Raw genomic sequence first — 22,329 nt, forward strand, 5'->3', positions numbered from 1 at the left:
CCCGAAGGGAAAGGGCCACGAAACCGTGTCGAAAGCCTTATGCATATCTAAGGAAACAGCCACGGCCTGGACCTCTGGGGGTGTTGTGGCTAAAATTTTATGGCACCTTCTAACATTGGTTGCAGTGGACCTTCCCTTAATAAACCCTGCCTGGTCTTCATGGACCATATACGGCATCAAAGGTGTTAGTCTCGTTGCCAGTATTTTTGCTAGGATCTTTGCATCGGTATTTATTAATGATAATGGTCTATATGACCCACACTCCTCAGGGTGTTTCCCCGGCTTGAGTAACAGCGTAATCACTGCTTCCCTAGTGGTTTCGGGGAGTTCTCCTTTATGTAGGGCCTCACTCCATACTGCCATTAATCTGGGGACCAGTAGGGGACCAAACTCCTTATAAAACTCAGCCCCTAGACCATCAGTGCCCGGTGCTTTCCCGTTGGGTAATGCCTTTATCGCCTCTAACATTTCCGCCTCAGTAATTGCCATCTCTAACAATTCCCTGGTGTCATCGGCCAGCAATGTTGTCGGTATTTGTGACAGGTATTGATCAATTTCCTCATCTGTGGAATCAGATTGTGGGGAATAGACTTTTATAGAATGTATGGAACGTTTCTTCAATCTTGTCTCGGTCAGTGGTAACCGAACCATCTGGTCTTTGCACGCACGGTATGATCGTTAGTCCCCTCTCTCCCTTCACTGTCCTGGCCAGCAACCTCCCAGGGCGCTCACCCTCCCCATATCGGCGTGCTGCAACTGGTTTATCAAAAAATCGGATTTCTTGATCTGCTGCCTCATTGTATTCATCTAGTTTTGCTTTCATTTCAGAACTGAGGTGAGCTGATGGGGTTTGTGAATATTGAGATTGAAGTGATGCTATTTGCGATTCCAATCTGTTCAGTCTGCCCCTGATGTGTTTAAGAATTCCATTTTCTGTCGATATTGAGCTTCCCCTTATATAGGCCTTAAATGCTTGCCATACTATTGCTTGACTGGGCACTGAGTTTTAATTGATTTCGAAATATTCCTGTATTTGTTGTTCCATAGCGTTCCTGTAGACCAAGTCACGCAATGCTGCAGGTTTAAATCTCCACATTGGTCGCGTTACTACAGTGCCAGGAATTTGTAATGTTAACTGGATTGGGGAGTGATCTGAATATGTTCTGGGATAATGGTGTGCTGCTAGGGCCCAGGAAAGGACTACATTATCTACCAGCCACAAATCTATTCTGGAGTGCATATCATGCACCGTCGAGTAATATGTATATTCCCTCTTAGTAGGATTTAGTGTTTTCCAGGCGTCTTTCAGACCTAAGTCTACCATGTGTGTAGTTATAGTCTGCGCTGCTTTGGTCAGTGCCCTAGTCCGTGTCGATGTGCGGTCTGTATGGACATCTAAAATAGTGTTCAAGTCTCCACCGCATATCAAATGCGCCGTGGGGTAGGCGGCCAACCTCTCGAATATTTGGGAGAAAAATTCTGGATTGTCCACATTTGGTCCATATATGTTTAGGAGAACTATCTCCTTATTGCAAAGTGTGCCATGGAGTAGGACAAACCTCCCTTCGGGATCACATTTCACTTCTAAACATTTAAACTGGAGGGTTTTATGTACTAGAATCGCGGTCCCCCTTGCCCGTTTAGAGTATGTTGTGAAGTACTGGTGCGTTCCCCAATTCGGAATTAGTTGTCCCCCCTGTTGAGGTCCCACATGAGTTTCCTGTAGGAAAATTATCTTGGTGCCCAGTCTAATATATGCCAGGATTTTCCTTTTCTTGACTCTGGACCCTAGGCCTCGGACATTCCAACTTAATACTTTGATCGTTGTTTCCAGCCATAACCTATGAAGCAGTTATCAATATGTACAAAAAAGCATGTCTCTATTAGGAGCTTATTGGTCATCGTGTTCATTACCTGTGTGTGTTTTATTTTACTACCGTCCTTAACATAACCATAACCCAACATTCCCAACCTGTCAACTTGGTTGCTCACACATATATCGAAACCTGTGGGGGCATCACAATTTAACAAATCCTGTGAATTCGGTCCTATATACCCCCTTTAAAGGTCGTCTCCGGGGGAGGCGGCTATTGCTTCAGGAATTGTACATTACATAGCAGAAACATGCCCATTTTCACATAATCAAAAATATCATTAAGTTTCCCCTATCCTGGGATGATCAGCCAAAGCAGGTATATGTGTTTCCACAAAGTTTGCAGCTTCCTCTGGGAACGTAAAGAAGTGGATCTTGTTCTGGAAATGGATTTTGAGTCTTGCTGGATACAACATAGCATACTGAATCTGTCTTTCCCGTAGCAGTTTTTTTACCCCTGTAAAGAGCTTCCTCTCCTGTTGTACCGCAAGGGTAAAGACTGGAAAAATGCGTATAATATTAGCTTCCCAACGTAATTCTTTCTTTTCTCTTGCAGCCCTCAGAATTACATTTCTATCCCTGTAGTTCATCACTCGGGCAATTATAGGCCTAGGGTAGGCTCCTGGCTTCGGCTTCGGGGCAAGGGATCTGTGAGCCCGCTCAATAATGAACATCGGTGACCATCCAGGTTCACCCAGGAGGGTACGCAAGAGTTCCCTCACTGTCTTTTCCATGGGTGCTTTTATCGCTTCCTCTGGAACACCAATTATTCGAATATTATTGCGTCTTGATCTCGCTTCCAAATCCTCGCATTTGGACTTCACAGTCCCCAGGTCCATTGCCATCTTAGAGACCGTGGTCTTCAGGGTTTCAAGTGTGTCTTCCGTGGCCGTGATTCTTGTTTCAGCCTCGGTCATGCGCAAAGTAGTTTTGTCCAGTTGCGTTTTGATCGCCGCCACGTTCGCCGTTATCCCATCTAGTTTGTCATTGAGGGCCGAAAAGCCCTGTTGCATGGCGAGGAAGACTGCTTGGGGTTCCATCATCGTTGCCGGGGGGGGGGGTCTGTTGTTCATGTGGGAGCGTGCTCTCCGCCATCATTACATCAGGTTCTTTCTGCAGTGGTGTCGTGAACTTATCAATGGAACCCTTACTCCTCTTGGGGCCGAAGCCCTTTGGCATTATTTCCTCAGGGCCAATTATTCCGTGACATGAACTGCAATGCGCCCCTTCTACGCTTCGCTTCTGTGGCGCGATACACTGATTAACTTCTGGTGGAGCGCGCCGAGTGGAGAGGTACCACCTGCCCTCCTATGAATGTGACGGAATCAGGATCTCATGGCCTCGCACCAACAAGGCCAGCCCGCGCCCCGCCGTCGAGTTACGTGGTTATAGGGAGTTGTAGCTGTTATTTACAGTTATCCACAGGAAGCCCGTGTTGGCCTGGATCTGATCCGTGCGTATCACGGTGGTATTGTTGGGGGGGGGGGGTAAGAGAGGGGGATCACCGGCGTTCTGGGGGGTATGCATAAAAATTGTCCCACACAGGGGGTTATACTGCTCACTGTGCCTCCCCCCGTTGTGGCAGCCCCACTTATCTGATCGAGTCTGTCTGTGCCTCTGCAGTTCACTCCTCGGGGGCTCCGCTGTTCGCACGGGCAGCACACCACAGCTCCTGTGTGTGCTTCGCTTGCGACACCCTCCTGGGTTGTGGTCGCAGGAGCCCGACGATCGTTGAGTGTCTGGGGCAGAGGGGGGGCCTGAGGGGGGCCACTCGCGGGCGCTCTACGAGGAGCGGAGCGCCCACAGCCTTTCCAAGCTGATTGTTGCGCCGTCCGTTGCCAGCGAGTATCCGTGTTGCCGCTCGCCAGGCTCCTCCTCCCGCTCCTCGGCTGTCTTCAGGTGCCGCATCCCTCCGCACGTGGTATACGGATACCGGTTTTCCTCTGAGATTTTGCAATTGCCAGACACCAAACTTTCCCAGTATGTATCGCCGATGTTGCCGCACATTCTATGCAGTTTCTGTCAGGAACCGGTCATCGCAAACGCTTTTGTCGGCATTACGGCCTTGGTCCACGCCGGAGCTCACACGAGAGCGACCATTTTCTCTTGCGCGCAACAGCCATGAATTTAAATGTTGAAAAATTAATAAAATATATACAAAAAAAGTCAGCTCTCTGAAACTGAGACTCCATGCAGCTTACAGTCTGAGACCTGCTGCTACTAAAGACAACCAGCAAAATAAGAAGGACAAAGAAGTAAATTGTCTCCACTTGGAGGTGTATGTTTAATCCAGAGTACCATCTTCCCCTGCATCAGTCTCCCTCTTGCTGAAACCATTCGCTCTGTAGTCCAGCTGCAGTTTATTTGTGATGCTCAACCTGCATTCATCCTTGACATCACTTGCATCAGTAAGACACCTGAATTTCCGGGCAAAGAACTCTAGGAGGCACCTGAGCCGTTGACATTACTTCTGTCAAGGTTTAATCTTCCCCTATTTATTTGTTGCATTTAATTGTACTATCCCATGTTCCCTCCCTGCTGCCCTGTGGGCGCTTTGAAAACAGAATATATTTCCTGTATAAGCGCCTAACAAGAAAACAAATAAATGCATTCCTCACCAAGCTTCAATGTGACACACCTGCAGTAGGCCCTAACTTTGCATTTAGAAGACTGGGAATATGTTCACCTGTGGTTTCCTTTTGAGTTTCTTATCTCTGTCAGATATGAGACAACAGGAGAAGTTCACTTCCCGCTTCAAGATGACCAGTGATTCTGGGATTGTTGACAACTGGTGTTACACGAAACCAACCCTCCCTTTCTCGCCTTTGAATATATATGAAGACAAAAAGAGGGAAAGACTGGTCACAAAACCCGAGGGAAAAGACTAATGGCAGAAAAACCCTTTGTGAATTCCATAAAATAGAGATGAACTGTAAAGGAGTTCTCGGTGGCAGACAGAACAGAGGAGTTCCGAGTAGATGATGAAAGGGTTCCTGAAGTCTTTGGGAAGAAGTGAACAAAGGGAGGATTCCAGGTCTGAAGAGCAGTAGAAGAGACATGTCAAGGAAAAAGTTAGCTCCTAGCAGGAGGAGGAAAACTGGGCGAGAGGACCAACAGGGGTTTTGCAGAAAAGCAATCCACTGCGCCAGACAAGGGATACTTGCATTGAGATATGAAGATCCAATGTTGATTCAGCCTGATATGCGAAGAGGAGGGGTAACAAAGGTGTGTCTGATTGCAAACCAGGAAGTGACATCACAATTACTTTAAAAAAAAAAGACTACACCGCTGCAGCAGATGCGATCGACAAGCGCCAATGCAGTGTCGGCGACGAAAATGGCAGCATCTCCTTAGTGACTATGATGTACCTCTGACAATCTTTTACTGCACATAGAAATTATTGTATCGTTTTAAAGCTAATACAGTTCACTTGTCCTAATTTTGGCAGGGATTCTTTTTAACTGTTTTTACCCCTTTTCATCAAGCTTCTCTCCAAAGAGCTTGACCTTGTTTGCGGGACCACTGCAACCAAATGGCGAGCCAAGGAGAGCCCTAGGGATCCCCTGCTCTGCCTAAATAGGTTGGGTCACTTGAACGATATAGTGGGGCTCAGATAAAAGGTCCTAACACTGCATGCAGTTAAGTGGAGGGAACATCTGCTAAAAACCCAGGATCCTGACACCCACACATCCTCCAAACAAGCCCGCTGATGGCAATGGTGACGATGAACCTCTGCCCATATGACTTCTTAAAACAACATTTACTTTAACGGGCAGAAGGAAGGGTAGATAGCTTTCTGGTCAAGCACATACAATGAGGCTTACATGCTCGCAGCTTTCTCTGTAAAAGACACAGGCACATGTGTGTTGGTGGGTCAGAATGCTGAATCTAAGTTAGCTTGCTTTGAGTCAGATTTTGTAACAAAATGAGAAGTGACTCCTGACCTGAATTTGAGTGGCACCCTTTGGTCAGGCACATGACCTACGTGGGGTAACTGGGCAAAATTTTGGAAACTGCAGTCAGCCTGCCCCTGTATCCCCAATAAAGAAGAGCGCGCTAGTACTTGCCACCCTATACTATGGACCTCAAGCTCTGAAGCCGCAATACCTCATGGCCCCAATCAATCATAGGGTAGTGAGTGGAGTTATTTGCTTCCCATGACCCCGTCACTAGCCAATTTGGTCATTCCCAGATCCTTGCTGTGCATAATGTATCTTTTGCAGACGGTGGGGAGGATTGTGAATTTAAGGGATGGAAGGAATGAATATGGCTGAGGACAAAGGAACCTATTCCCCCTAGGTGTGACACCTTGTGCTATAAAGAGAATAACCTTCATTTATTTTAAAAATATTGCAAGTTTACATTTTCCACTATTCTTAAGCATCCTGCGCTTTTAATACCTTTTGGGGATTGCTCTTTTATTATCACCATTTTGGCTTTATAGAACCTTCTACTAGGCTGCCCTTGGCCGATGTCTGACCGCACTTGAATCTGCTAACTTTGTGACCTTACATACATCTTTAACCTGCATCTGATAAATGATGACCGGAGAACTGTAAAGATTAGGAAGGAGCACACAGCCACAGAAGCTTGTATTGAAGCCCAATCCTGCAATGTTTTGAACCCTTGCCGGCCCAAGTAATTCACTGGCCTTGGTCTCCATGATTACTGGGGAACCCTGACAATATTTATGTTCATATTGCTAGTGCTCTGGATCATTGGTTTAGACACCACCTGCAAATATGTGTGTAACCTGAATATCATGAGTTTGAATAGCAGGAGAGATGTCCCAACTCCCAAGAGCGAGAAATTGTGTAATGAGAAATTGTGTAATTGCCAATTCAATTTAATTGAAATTGCTCGTTTGAGATGTACAGCTTTTGTTACAAGAAGACTTGCATCGCCAATATGTTAAACTTATTTACAATTAGTATTTTTTAATAATTGAAGTATTCACTCCCATTTGTTCATAGGATTGAAGCTGCGAGATGTCCTGATGTGGTTGTGGCACAAATAGATCCAAAGAAGCTGAAGAGGAAACAAACTGTGAACGTAGCGGTAATTAGTTTTAATTGTTCTTTGGTTTTCTGATTAATGCCTGTGAGGCCACCACGAAATTCTACAGCAAGTATATTTTTGATTTGCTGACAAGATTATACTTTCTGTGGCAAGTGGGCCAATATGGGGAGGGGTTGGGTGATGGGAATGGGGCCATGGGTTGTGTTTGGATGAGGTATTAGATAACCATATTTGAGTGTCCGTCCCCACTCTGCTCCATCTGTTGCTGTCACATAAGTTGACTATCTGACTGCATAGAAGTGGTAGTGTCAACTATGGATTCTGCATTTATGGTTGATTTGTGACATGCTGCAGGAAAGTTCCATATGGTGCTAGGTTAGATCCCGATTGTGGTGAGTTGAAGGATCTCCTGTATGCTGGCAGTGAGACAAAGATTTGGCAGACCATGTCGCTACCGGATGGGGGCCCAGAGGATAATTGTATCCGGTGTGCAATCCATTCCCTGAGCCTACGTCACTCCCCTTGGCCGACTTTGCTATAGTGGACTTCATTTCCCATCAGCCCACTGACCAGGGAAAGGAGGCAGACTTTCCTCTCGCATAGAGCACTAGATTGCGAACCTGCTCCAAATGTGCCAGGGACACATGGTAGCTTGGCCACAAGAAATGCCCTGCTAATGGCGGTAATTCTCTGATTTTTACTGCAGAGAATTACCATCAACCCTGTTTCCCATTACTGCCTGTCAGTTCTGTGAATTTACTGCAGGATTAAGAATGTGCTACGACAGTACCACTGGAATACCAAGTGGCACCGATTCATCAACTTAATCCGCCCTGTACAATACCTATTCATATTGCTGTCTTTACTTTCCCCTTGCAACACTTAGGGAAGTACCAATTCCATGTCACAGTCTACATATCCCGTAATGCAATGCACCTTTTGGCAATTCTCATCACCTGGCTATTCCTAGTCGGCAGTCTTATAACTGCAATCCCCAGAAGCCGCATGAGTGCTGCTTTCACTTTCTCAATTTCAGAGAGGGAGGAGGCAGATTACCTTAAGGTGTGGTGCTTCAGGTGTCTTAACAAGCCTGCTTCAGCACACGGTGGGTCAGTATTTAAGCAGCTGCCTGCAGAAGCAAAAGGCTCCTGCATGGAGTTTGTTGCCAGCCCCTAGTACTTTGATCCTTCGATATCTGCTGTGTCCTCTTTCCAGGACCTGCTCTAGTTCCAGTGCTCTGTGCTGCCTACCCTGCAGACCTGCTTCTCTGCCTGCACTACCCTGCCTTCTGCCCTGTACCTCAGTGCTTCCAACCCTGCACCTCTGCTTGTAGGCCTCTGTTCCTGCCCTGCAGCCCCATGCTCCCTTCCAACAGTTCTCTTGTTCCCTGTCTGCAATTCCCTGCTCTGTGCCCATAATCTGTGTTATCTGCCTCTAGCTTCCTTGATTCCAGTACTGATTTTCCTTCTTACCTGTCATCAGTTCTGCTCTTGTTATTCCAGTCCAGAGTTGCAGTTCCTAGTATTCCTGGTTTCCTGCTTGCAGTTCAGTCTTCCGTTCTAGAGCCCAGAATTTAGTTCCTAGTCTTCTTGCTCGCTCTTGCTCGCTCTTACTTCCTGTGCTCTATCCTGAACCATGCTCTTTGACTTCTTGTTGTTCCCTGAATATTTCTGTTGGCGTTTTGTCCTCACTTGTGCTTGTGTAATTCCAGCGGCCATCTCTGTCCCTTTCCTTTGTCACGTCTCGGTATTGTCCCTCGTGCTTTAACAGTGCGTTTGTTCCTTTTTCAAGAGGTAGTCGCTGTTCATTTCCTGCTTGACCTGTACAGTCTCATCTTTGGTGACATACGGACTAATGCAAGACCCCCTCGGGATCTTGTAAGCAATACCCTCCTTACCTCAGAAGGAAATAACCCTACCTGACACACCCTCTAGTTTCCTGAAGCGCAGTTGGTTGCAGCTAAAGCAAGGGATGTGCAGAACACAATATGAAATATAATAGAAATTACAAGTACAGGTAACAATGTGGAATATAGGTACATGAAAAGAGCTCTGTGATAACTCTTAAGACAATGTGTCCCTTCTCCCCAGAGGGGAGCCACCCCGTTTGAGGCTAGGGAGGTGTAAGGAACTCATGGTGGCTACAGTAAAGACAGACACAAGTGATCACAGTTCAAGGGTGTTTATTAAACTGTATATGCCGGTTGAAATCCCAGAAATCTAAACTAAGATGGGAGCAAGCTACGACCATCAAATAATAATAAAGCAGTCCTAGTGGCGTCTTATCAAATAAAAGGGGCCTATACTAAGAAAAACCTATTGCCAAACCTTACGCTAAATCCAAACAAAGAGTCTGGAATATGATTCACAGGGAAGAAAGAAGTGTGTCAAGATGCAGAAGTCAGGGTCAGCCTTCATCACGTTTTGAGCACGGGACAAGGCGGGAACACAGCACATGCTCAAGCTTTCCCAGCACAAGACTACAGTTCCGCTCTCTGGTATCGGGGCCTTCGGTGGTTAAGCCTCTTTTCTACAAAATGTCTGTCATCCGAGGACCTTTCGGCTTGCATGTTGGGTGATGCCTTTTCACCCTTGGCTCCCCCTCTTCTGGGCTCAGACCCTGGATTGTTTGCTTCCCTCCGTCGGGTTCAGTACAGCTTTCAACGCAATCTCTTCTGTGACAGACTGTACATTGGGACTTCAGACTTCGTCCCTGTTCATCGGCATCCTTCCTTCGGGTTCACTCTTGCCAACTCCATCAATCACACAATTTCTTTAATAGTTCTTAATGATGCGGGATTCACTTCCCTTAGCTTCACAATCGTCTGCCGGTCAAAGACCTTCGACTGCAGAGAGGATTTGTCTAGACCACTTTGACCGTTTTCTCGCATTTCCCAAGGCCTTCTGGTAACTGTAGTTTTCAGCCACAGGATAACCGTCCAGCGTTTTTCGAATGAGCACCCATGTGGTGCTGGATTCGTCTGTAGCTTGTTTTCCCTTCTCTCATATAAACAGTTCTTTGTACTGTCTTTAATCGCATTAACAGTTCTTTGTACTTTTCTTCAATTAGCCAGTTGCTACTGCCGATCAACACAGTTTGGTTTCTTATCAGCTTTCCCCCTCGACTCACCGGCTGGTATGAACCGCTTGGCTTTTCTTGTCTCTGGAGTCGAGACCGATACTACGGTGGCAAGCGTCTCGGCCTAGGTTGGTTATCAGCAGAGGAGGGCCCTGTGTACCGTTGACATCTGCTGCAACACACGCTGGCTATTGTTTGCAGACTTTTGATTCCTTCCGTGAAGGTTTCACGGTATCCCTACAAAATATCCCCACCAAAAATGACCGTTTGTCTCGCCACAGGCGATCTGTTTGGGGAGGATATTTTGTGGGAGCGGGCTGTCATGATGCCTACCCCCGGGGATCCAGACCAGGTCCAGCAACCCCGGAAGCAGGCATCAAGTTATTTTGGGCAAGCCCAAAAACCCCTTCTAGGGGCTGTTTGGGTGCGGTCCTGGCGCCTATGGCACCAGGCTCATATGGAGAGTCAGTCCTGGCTCATAGAGTAGAACTTACCTGATGCAGACCATGCTCAAGCTTACCTAATGCAGACCATGCTGCAAGAGCTCCAAGCCAAATGAGGCTTGGAAGGGACTATTTTACCTAGAGACTATTTTTTACTCGGGCGGGGCTGGGGAGGAATACTTACCTGGGACTACTTTGGAGGCTATTTAAACCACGCCCAAAGAGCAGCACATGCTTCGTGTTATTCTGCATCCAGCAGCGTAACGCTCACCGTGCCTGCAAGTCTGCATCCAGCCTTCTGCCACCGCTGCCTCGAGTTTGGAGCTCCTAGAAAAAGGGAGAAAGAAGGAGAAAAGGTTAAAAGAAGAGCAATACCTTTGATCCTTACCTGAATTCCCGATCCATCGTGTATTCGAGCTGGAAGAAAGAAGTTATTTTATGCGCGTCGCCTCGCCTGCTGCAGCACCGCGCTGAACTCACCGGCCTTCGCAGCATCTTCACATTCCACCGCATCCTCCTGCATGTTCCCGCCGCATTCCGGCACCTAAGGAGTAGACAAGAACAGCAAGGTGAGCCAAGGGAATGCACAGAGGAATATTAGTAACCCCCTCATAGACTTACCTGATTTTACCGCCGGAGGTATTATTCCCCGAGACTTCATACTTTCTCTCAGTGCCTGAATAAGGGAGAAAGCAACAGGTTACATATTGACATTATTTATAGAACTGTGTTGGAAATACAAATCCTTACCAGAATATTACCGGTTGTCACGAGGAACTCTTCACTAGGGTCAATCTGCAAGGAATCGGACAAGAGTGAAAGTCAGGCATTTGAACTCTTACGAACTACATAGTTTTCGGAGTCTATATTGTTCTGGAACACACCAATTCCTTTGAGCCAGTGAAGCAACTGGTTATCAACGCGCCCCTGCGCTCAATGCAGGTTGGAGAGCTCATCTTTTCAAACCATCAGGTGAGACAATAAGAGGGGACATCAAAGGTGATCCGTGGGGAGAACAACGGGGTCGTGGGGGGATTTACACTCCTCCACGGGTGGTTAATTCCCTTTCTCCATTTGCAGAAGAATATTCCTACAGGCCAAGCAAACGAAGCTAGGTGGGCCAGTCCAGTCCATCATCTCGGCCCTACGGGTCATATTGGTGGAGACCGCAGCTGTCCAGTTCAGATCGACGCCTCTGTGGGAGCCAGGTGAGCGTAACACAGGGTTTGCGGGGGTATCCCCTGCACATTTTAAAATAATGCAGGGGTTGCGAGGGTGTCCCCCACGAGGTCCATGGGTCCATATTGCCGCAAAAATATGGCGATATTTTTGTATCGCAATATTCTTGCAGGGTTATTAGTTCACGGGCCTGGCTTGGAAAGGGCAAGGCCGCTTCTCTCCCTCTCACCCTCTTGTTTGCGCCGTCTTTCTCCTCTTCTTGAATTGCCATGTTAGCTCTATCGTTGTGCGGTCTGCCTTGCTCGTATTGTGCTCTTGTGCTCCACCTTTTATATCTGCGGGGCAGTGAAAGGGCTGTCGGGTGTGTGTGATTCTGGTCAGTTGCTTGACTTTGCCTGACCCTTGTGGTGGGACATGGCAGGTAAACGGCTCTAGTGTTTGTCCGTCATTTTTCGTGGTGTACAACAGTGTTCGTGTTGGAAAGGGAGGGGGATAGAGTGTTTGCGTATCCTACGGTGTAGGATGGGGTAAAGGTGTTCTAAGAAGGGGGATACTGCGTCTCACCAGCCGGTGTCCCACCTTCACTACCCGATGAGGACTCCCCTCTCCCCCAGGCCGCAATCTAGGTGATCATCCCTCATTGGTCTACCCACGGGAACTGGATCTAATAGCGATGGCTGTGTCCTGGCCACCTTGATGACAGATCCCAGAGGACTAGTCAGGGAGACACCTTCAAGTTTCTCACAGAGGTGAGGCCGCTAAGCAAGACACTCCCTAGGAGCCTGGGCAGGTGGGACCTCACTGGGAGTGACCACCCTCTCGGGGACAAGGACTCCCACTCCGATAAGGAACCCCTTGTCCAGAACACCCGATTCACCTACTTAGGAATCGGAAAGACTTGTTAATTCTGTTTTCAACTCTTCCAATAGTGCTATTTCTTCAATCGCTTTGGCTTCAGATAATGCTGGATTCCGCCTGAATGCCTTAGTCAAAGAAGAAAAGTATGCCCCTTTTTATCATAAAACCCTCAGGAACTTTTAATGGAGAGGAGAGAATCATATGCAGAGGCGATCTTCTGACTGGAAGATGTCCTGGAGGGGCTGAGCCATGCTAGTCCACAGAGCCAGTGGTAGCGTGGAGCGCGAACGAGATGCTTCCATGATGCTGGAAGGCTGGCATCCTGACCGGCAAGGAGACTGGAACGGTAAAGCAAACATCTCGCCTGGTAGTGTGACCACACAGAAGCCGTAGTGGGCCTAGGGACCAGTCAACTGACGCCAAGATCAGACTGTATTGGACGGCCCAGACCCCGAGCTCCGCACGTAGAGTGTATTAACTGCCGAGCTGAGCAGCGGAAAGGAAGCGAACGCTCCTGAAAAAGTAAAGCTGCAGAGCGGGGTAGGGGCCAACAATGTAATTCGAGGCTAGGAAAGCCATAAGGGATACAGAACCCGGAAAACCCGAAAGAGCAGACTCTGTAGCGAGGCCCTGCTAAAGCAAGCCTGACAGATGGCCGTAGGACTTTTGGGAGTCCAAGAAACCTGAAATGTAACGTGCAGAATTGGGAGGAGAGCGAACCTGAAGGGTTCGAATATTTAAACCAAGACCAGGTCATTGTCAAGCACCAAGCGGGAAATGGTGAAGTTGTGTTAAAGAAAACTTGTTTTTCTTGAGAAAAAGGAAACCTTATGGAGTCTGTTAAGATTTGGCATACAGAACCACCAGACAGGCTGAGAACTGTATTATATGAAATTGTTGGAATTTGTCAGAAATTCATTGAACTTTTAAAAACCTGCTTTCTGAAGAAAAGGAATCCAAGTGTTAGGCCAGGCAGACGGCTGAGGCCGTTGTTCTGGCCTCATTCTTTTTGTTTGGTTTTCTTATAGTGGTAGGGCCATTTAGTTGGTTAGGATCCAGACTAAGAACTGTTTTCTTTTGAGACCTTTGACGAACACCATTAGTTTTAGTTTGGTAGTCGGGGAACATCCCTCATAGTGTCACAGCTAGATAGGCCATGTCATTTTACTTTTAATAAAAACCATTGAAACATGTCAGTATTTAGTCCGACTCCTTGTTCTGGTTCACCACAGCTCCTTCCCAGTAGAAGGAGAAAATGCAGATCAAAAGTAAAATAAAAGGAGGGCTTACTTGATTGGCACTAGGGGAATGGATTTGCTAACTGCCTAATCTGCAGGGACTATCCTGGTGATTCAAACGTTATCCTGGGGACCATCAATGTATGACCATTGAAAGAACGCCTCCATTTTATAACGGAGCGTCCATCACGCAGCTGGAACACAGCACAGCTGCAAAGGCGGTCGCGACCAGGCGGTTAGAGAAAAGCACCTAACTACGTGGTCACACAATGTACAATAGCGCAAACCGGGAGGAAGGGACCTTCTCGTCCTGATTCCTGTTTCTTTTTGGATGCCAGTGAAGACGAGGGGTGGTCACTCTTTATTGTACTCGATATGCTGGAAGGAAGGGGTTTGCAGACCCTTGCTCCTGAAGGTGAGGCGTAGGATTTAACATACAGGTGTCAGTCGTGAGTAGTTATACCTTGTTAGTGCCTTGAGGTCCTACAACGACTTTCCATGAGCATTCAGTGGGGCACTGTAATAGTCACCAGCTCAGAAGGCTAGAGGTTCCTGTGATTAATCTGGACAATTTGTCCCTTTTCCCCAGAGTGGAGCCACCCCCTGTGAGGCTAGGGAGGGGCGCCCACTCTGAAAGACCCTCCTGAGGGGTCTGGGCAAGTTGGACCTCTCTGGGAGTGACTCCCCTTTTGGGGACAAGTCTAATGAGGACGTCCCTGAGCGGTCTACATTGTCTGCTTATGTGGGACTGGAAAGAACTGTGTTCCCAGATTTTAACTACAAATGCCAGCAATCCTCCTTTCACCCTGTTGGCTTCAGGAAGCCCGTTGTAAAGGAAGGAGGACACCCCTTTTTTGATTGTGATGTACGTACACACCATAAGAACTGTCAATGGAGAGAGATTAGAGAAGCTGTGCGCGACACCTACTGAGGGAGGAGAATAACTGGACGCAGAGGTGAGAATCTGTGAACACGTTTTTGAGGGACGGAGCTACGTGCAGCCAGCGGTGGCATAGCGGAAGAGAGACCCGCTAGCTGCAGATTACAAAGTGGTTACGCTGGCCAAGCAAGAGGCTTCGGTCAGGAAAGGAGCATATATGGGAAGCAAACGGTCTCTCCTGGTGGCGCACCCACTTGAGCACAGTGGTGGGCCGGGCAACCAACGCCGAGACCAGAAGAAAGTAAAGAACCATCCCTGAGCTCCACATCACAAGTGCCGGTATTAGTGAGACGAGCACGAACCGTGAGGACGCCAGTGAGGGCAGTAACCTGTGGAGTCGAAACCTGCCAAAGCTGTTCACGGGATGAGAAACTGGGAAACTGAAACGGTTCCAAGACCCAGGTATTACAGAATGAGAGGGATGCAAATATTGCATATCAAGGCTAGAGAAGTCACTGTGATTGTAAAAGCCTGAAAGAGTGCAACAGGTATGCAAAGAGAGTGAAAGAAATACGAACACCATCTATGAAGGCTAGGGAAGCGGTTTACAGTATCAGAAAGTAAGAGAATTATGTGAACATGGGCGTGAAAGGAGTATGTGTGCTTTGTATCAAGGCTGGGGAAGCCAACAAGTGTATGGAAGTAATTGGACTGAAAATAAATCCTACCAAAGAGCCACAGGACTTTGGGGCATCTCAGTACGACAAAGGTGGGATACAAAGAAAAGTACATGCAAAGTAATCCTGGAGGGATTTTAATTAGTGCTAAGCTGCAAATAATATAAAGGAAGTATTTATTTTCCCAGAGCGTGGGAAGCGAGAACTGTCTAAAATACCTTTTTTATCATTTTAACCAACAAACCACACAAGGACTGGACACTGTGTGTAGAGACATTGTAACAGACCTTTGAGACTGATAAGTCCTCTAAGCTCTGGGCCAGGCAGAAGCCCACTCCGAGGGTCTGTGCAAGCCTCCTTTTTCTTTTCAGTTCGGTTTTCCAAAGTGGTAGGGCCAGTTAGTAACTAGGAATTTCGACTCAGGACTCTTTATTTTGGAATGTGACCAGCACCCTCAGTTTTTCTTTTAGGAGTCAGGGAATCTCCCTCATAGCGATAAGGCCAGTTAGGAATTTTTCCTTTTTATTTGAATAAGTCCATCTGTACTATGACCAATTGTTGTCCGAGTCCTACTTCTGGCTCGCCACATTCCTCCTGGCCCTGTGGGAAAACCTCCCCCCCCCCCCGCACCCCTTCTTATGCTTACACCCCAAGTGGAAACCTAATGTGGTTTGTGTGTCTTGTATTCCCTACCACTTTCTGTTCACTGCCTTTGTTGCTCAACTATATTCATTGCCTATCCTTTCTTGTCTGCAGACCTCCTTACACTCCTTGTACACTATTCTCCCATTGGCTGGGAAGTGGGGGGCACGTGTCCGCCTTCAAGGCCATGAGAGTATGATGGCAGCATATATAATTGCACTGTAGTAAATCTGCTTATTTTTGGCCTTGAAGTGGAGAATTTACATTATGCATCTTGCTGGAGATAAATCCACTACTTTAAGGATAAAGTTAGAAATTGGCAGTGCAGGGGGTGCTGCTGAGCGGCACCTGTCATGGTTGCTTGAATGGGAGGCTCCTGCTTTTGAGAAATCCTGTTGCCGAAATCCTGCATTCTGCCAGAGTGCCTTAGCGGTCTGGCAGTAGGCAACACTGGTGTAGGAGTCGGTGCATGGTTGTACCAGCTCCAGAGGCATTTGGTGGCCAAGATCCGCCAATCTGTCCCTGGATCCAGACTGCAGCATGCGTGCCATAAACCCTGCTGGGGGGAGGTTGCTGGTGGCTGGCGATCAATGCTAAAGGTCTATCCCGATTTTAGCGCCAGCCTGCGAACTGGAGCGGGAGGCATGCTGAGCATAGCTGGGCTCAGAGCGCAGCCAAACAGCGAGCCCCCGGCTTTAGGACTACAGTGTTTGAAACATAAAGGACGCCTCGAGGGGAGCCCCATCAACGATCCTGGATGCCCTGCACCATATCCCTCATCCATTGGGACAGGTAGTGTGTCGGAGGTGTCCTGAGGCCTCTGGCGGGCTGGCGATTACAGGTGGTGTGGAGTGAGGCTGAGAGCAGCGCGGTTGAGCTGTGGCCCCTACCGATTCCTGGATCTGCAGCGGTCAGCACTGAAGGTCTCTGATTTACTGTGTGCACTTGGATTGCAGGCTGGGAGCCGGGGATACTATAGTTGTGCTTACTCCATGCAACTACATGCTCAGAGCTGCTTGCGTACGGGGAGAGGCTGGGAAGAGTCCCATTCTGGTATTCTGCCATTGAAACCCGTACCAATCGGGGGCAATGTCTGAAGTAGGGCCCTGGTAGTGGGTCCCTGATTGGAGAGCACCAGGTCTTTGTGTGTGCTTGGCACTCCTGCTAATATTTGTGAAGCTCCCACGGCTGACTCTCCTGATGCAGGCATACCGGTTGGATCATTGCAAGTACTGTTATTTCTGTCCTGGGGCCCATATTAGTTGGGCACTTCACCTGGTGGGCGGTCCTAGTGGTGGGTGCCTGACGGAATTGCACAACACCTGGTCCTGCTGAGTGGGGTGGAGTGTGGACTTGGTCCTCCTGCTAATATTTGTGCAGTTCCCACGGCTGACTTTCCAGGAGGCAGGCATACCTGCCGAGACATGGGAGCTACCGGGTATGACAAAGGGAGCAGCCAAGAAGTGTGGCACAATGGATTCCTTTGCCAGTACTCCTGACAGGGCAGCAAATTCTGTCCTCCAACTGAGACTGCCTCTGCGGTTAGGACGATGGCATTGGCCGGGTTGGCATCCCTGATGGCTGCAATTCAGTCCGGATTTGCCTCTGTCAGTACCAAACTGGACGACATAGTGGCTAACATCAATAAGCTAAAAGCCATGACCGATAAAGAAAGTGGGCGGATCACCATAACCGAAACAAGAATTGGGCAACTTGAGGATACAGTTCATCACATGATCAGTTGCTGAAGTGGGTCACAAAGGAGCTAACTGCTATAAGGGTGAAGTATGAGGACCTCCTCTAAATAATATACACATAGTGTGAGTGCTGGAGGCGGTGTTAGGGAGAATTCTCTCTTTAGGCTGAATTTCCTAACCTAGTGAGTCCCCCAGCAGCTTTGCTGGATTTCTGGAGTTTTTTTTTCTCCTGCCAAGAGTGAGACTCTTTTTCTCCCACTCTTGGATATGATTTATGGTGTTCCTTTGACTGTTAATGTGTTTTATGGGCTATGGGGTCCTTTAATAGATAGGGTCTCATGTGTTTTTACTGTGTGTGTTACACAGCACCCTCCGTGCAGTAACACAGGGGTGTCATAGTGACACCCCACCATAGACTCCATACCCTGGGACTGACTACTGTCTCCCAGGGCATGTAAAGTCACCATTGGCTTTACTAGTCCCAAATTATGAACAGAAACCAGTCCAAACCATCATATTGTGGACGTACTGGTCGGGGCAATTCGATTGCCCCGGGGTCTGTTAGTCGAGGGGGCATGTGTCCGTCCCCCCTGATCGAGTTTTGACTGGTGGTAGTGGATACTACTTTTTATATTCGACCGCAAATATATCCCTATGGGATTTTCCCATTGTTCGAGGCTACCAAATTTAATTATTTAATTCTCATAGCCTCGAACATACCGCCGGTTTATTTATTTAATATTAATTTGCCGGTTGGTATTTTTTGCCAGGACTCTTTCTAAAATGGCGTTTGTGTTCTCTTCTGTGTCTCCAACCCGAGTCGAGCCCTTTGTTCCACTTTTTGGCAGGCTTCTCCACAGAAGCCTCCAAAAGTGGTGCCACTCTGTCTGGGTACCACAGGGGGTGTGGGAGGGGGTTTAGGCACCCTGGACTGAGTTACCTTGGTAACTCAAGTCGCACTCTTGTGTGATTGGCCCAGCCGGCTCAACACTTAGCATGTTTGAGTGACAGCTAGGCTGAGTGAATGCGGGTGTGCTGCATAAAAGCAGGGCTTTGGGGACTGGAACTTCAGAAGTCGCCACAGGACCTGAGAATCCGACGAGGGAGAAGCTGAGCCGACCTACCACGACGACACCACCGGTGGAGCCCTGCAGAACCGACTCACCACTTCCCGACGACAGAGAAGATCTCCCGGCTGGAGGGGCTTCTTCCCCTGACTGGTGGGCACAACCAGTTTACCTTATTCTCTTTGCATCCCAGGCCGTCTTGTGGTCGAATTGCCCGTGCCAAGCACCTCGGCAACCGGATAGCCACTTACCACTGGACCGCGAATAAAAGGACCGTTCCTTTTACCTGAGAACTCCGCGGCTGGTTTCTTCCCTGGCAGTGCAACGGACTCCTGTCTTCCTCCCCGACGAGATCCTCTCTTCCCCCGGACGAAGCACCGACTTGCATCCGCTGCCAGGAACAACTGCCCCCGCTGGAGTATTCTCACCACTTTAAGGTACCGTGTCTGCCAGGCCTCCCTTTCTAAAGATGGCTACAAGGTAATAATAATCCCTTAACCTTCTGGACTGGGCTGGCCGCCTTGACCTTCTAACTGGTCCCTTTCTTTTGTTCCAACTCTTTTGAACCTTTGCAAGACTCTTGTGCACTTCAACCGTGTGACCTTGGACACATTTCTTTCTGATCCTCTTAAAGTTGATCCGGCCTTCTGAACTCTAACTTCACGGTTTGACTCTGCCTTCCTCTCTTGTTTTGTTCTTATGAAAGTGTTGGGATCTGTTTCATATTATACTCTGCTTTTCTCTCCCTTTTAAAACTAATTATTAGAGTGCCATCTGCGTTAAGCGCTCACCGTTGTCTGAAAATAAGTGTGGCTTTACTTAAGACTTGTCTAAAATTCTTCTAAGGGAGTGTATATCTTTTAGTGACCGTGTTTTTGAATTGCTTACTATTAGTGCCTGTGTGTTTTCCTAGATGTGGTTTTAAATAAATAATTAGATCTCTTTTACACCAAGCTCCGGTCAGTGTTTACTTGTTCTACTGTGTTCTTTTGACCCATTGTGAATACTCTGTATACTGCCTAACTCTTCTTGAGGGAAGTCTGACTGCTCAGCCACAGCTACCAAGTGAATCTGTGTGGCACAGACTGCTACCAAGTGGGTTTACTGCGAAACACCTGTAGTTTTAAATCTTTTGCAGTGGTCCCAGAGGGAACTGCACAGGTTTCTGCCTAACAGGCGGCAGTGAAGGGCCCCATGGAGCAATTTGTGGAGGGTCTTCTGAAGTCTTTTTGTGAATGTTAGTTTTTCAACACACTTCCTGGGGGAACGTGCACACCGTGCCCTGGTACCTGCTCCCAAGCCGGGTGCGCGGCCACATACAATCATAGCGCGGCCCTTCAATTATTGCGACAGGGGTCACATTCTGCATTTATCCAGAGAAAGGGGGTTCACTCCAATTTGAGGCCAGCACCATCCATGTGTATCCCAACTTCTCGCCTCCGGTCCAAGCGGCCAGATGACCCATTCAAGCGATTGCGGCAGGTCCAATATGCCATTCTTTTCCCGTCACGGCTCTGAATTTTACATGGCAGCAGGGCGTATTTCCTTGAGACTCCAGGGGATACTATGCAGTACATCGAAGTGTCTATACCCCCTCCGAGGCTAAGTCCTCAACCAATACCTGACTGTGAATTACTTGTTTGTTGCTGATTTATCTTAAGGGGGGGTGGTTTACAGTCCTATGCCATCCGCTTTTACGGAGGAGCATGGGACATGCATGTTTCACTTTAATGTACACTGCAGCATTGTTTAGTACAATGTTCGAAGGTGTAAGCATGTGAATTAATTCTATTTCGGGCAGCCCCAGTTTGTCGAGTTGGGTTGCTGCTCGCACTGTGTTCTTTGAAGGTTCAATATGGAATGGCTATGGAGTGACACTGTCCGGTTGGGTTTGACTGTGCCGGTAGGCAGGGGGGGGGGGGGTCTTGGGGTGTTAGTTAAAGGTTTGACAGACAGAATGGAAATGATATTGTGGCGACATGGGGTGTTGGGTTTGAGTGGATGTGGTGAGGATTGTATATATGGCCGGTCCTGGTAACAATGGAAGGGAGGAGCCAGTCCCCTTTCTTTTGTGTAATGTGTGGGGGTGAATAATCCAATTAAGGTGAGGAAGGTATTGGCCTATTTGGTAGACATCAACCAAAGGTGCTTCTGCTGCAAGAGACACACGCTCTGGGGAACGTTCATAAGGCGTTTGCCCCGAGATGGGGTAAACAAAGATACTATACGAACTACTCCTCTTAGGCTAGGGGCATGCTTACCCTGGTGCATCGTTCCATCCCATTTCAGGCAGTGAGTAGTGTGATTGATCCACTGTGCCGATATGTGATTGTGTGGGCCAAGTTGTACAGCCTTGTTAATGCCTATGGCCCTAATATCGAGGACCTTGTCTTCTATAATGCTATATTTGAGATAATTGTACAAGCAGTTGATATCCCCCTATTTGGGGCAGAGACTTTAATAGCATTCTTAATGATGCGCTCGACAGATCCTCCATGGCCCCCGTGCAGGGTCCGCCACTGTGTTGGCACTTCTTCATATTATGCACCATTTGGTTGATGTCTGGCACTGCCTTCATCCAAAGGCTAGAGAATATACCTATTATTCCACCCTACATGACATGATGCCCGGAATAGATTATTGGCTGCTGTCCACTGTTATGGTACCTAAGGTACGAAGCTGCAACATTTTACTGCGTACAATGTCGGACTATTCCCTGGTGGTGTAGTCTATTGATCCATACTTATAGCATCGGCCCCGTTCTCTGTGCCGGACTGCCTGCCACCTTGCAGAATAAGATTGATGGCTTTTTCAGAATCTATATGGGCTGTGTGTCCCGGTGTTCCACGGTATGGGAAACATTTAAGGTATGGATACAGGGTGAATTGATATTGACTTCAGTAGGTGCTCGTAAGTTGATTAGGATTGCACTAGGGGAGGTATGAGCGACACCTGAGACAGCTTAAAAGCAGAAACGGATTGACTAAGGATAGGTTGCTCATAGCGGTGATTAAAGGAAATCAATTGAAATTCCAAGATCTTGTTGACAAAGAAATTAGATATATGACTAAACCCCTGAAAGCGTATGTGGAAGCGGAGAGACCTGGCAGGATGTTGACACGGGTGTTCAGAGTGGAGCAGGAACTACAGGCCATCACCGGTGGCTGTGACACATCTGGAGATTTGGTTTTAACCGATGATGGGGTCAACAGGGTGTTTAGGGACTATTCTGCTACGTTGGATGCGAACATAGATGCATGCATTGCTGTTGCCATGGAGGAATACCAGGGGATATTGATCTAGCCTTTGATGGTCCAATTACAGTGGAGGAAATTGGTGAAGCCATGGCTTCGGGTAAGGCACCGGGATCAGACAGGCTAGTGGTGGAATTGAATAAGGAGTTTAGGCAGACGTTGGCGCCTAGACTCTTGCAGGTGTGGGAGGAGTCGTCGGGATTTGCCGTGCTCCCTTTGAGAGGCCTTGATTTCTGTACTATTAAAACCTGTTAAGCCGCCTGGCGGATGTGGGCTCTTATAGGCCCTTGTCCTTAATGTCTGTTGAGATGGATTTCTGAACTCTGACTTTGTGGGCAGAGGTTCAGAAGGCCAGCCTAGTTTCTTGGAACAGGCTGACTCTTCTGGACAAGCCAGATCAATCAAGTTAGCATTGGCCGCAGTC

General features: G+C 47.9%; 1 protein-coding gene across 3 annotated transcripts in view; it reads left to right on the plus strand.

The window, feature by feature from the left end:
* GEMIN2 (gem nuclear organelle associated protein 2) overlaps positions 1 to 22,329 on the plus strand; it is a 704,794-nt gene that overhangs the window by 82,370 nt on the left and 600,095 nt on the right. For all 3 annotated transcript variants that reach the window (XM_069637505.1, XM_069637504.1, XM_069637503.1), the window contains exon 2: positions 6,847 to 6,931. In XM_069637505.1, the coding sequence (XP_069493606.1) occupies positions 6,847 to 6,931 (85 nt within the window). The remainder of the gene's footprint in view (positions 1 to 6,846; positions 6,932 to 22,329) is intronic.

This window comes from Ambystoma mexicanum, chromosome 14, assembly GCF_040938575.1.
Source record: "Ambystoma mexicanum isolate Mex_15411 chromosome 14, UKY_AmexF1_1, whole genome shotgun sequence".
In the NCBI taxonomy this organism is placed as follows: domain Eukaryota; kingdom Metazoa; phylum Chordata; class Amphibia; order Caudata; family Ambystomatidae; genus Ambystoma; species Ambystoma mexicanum.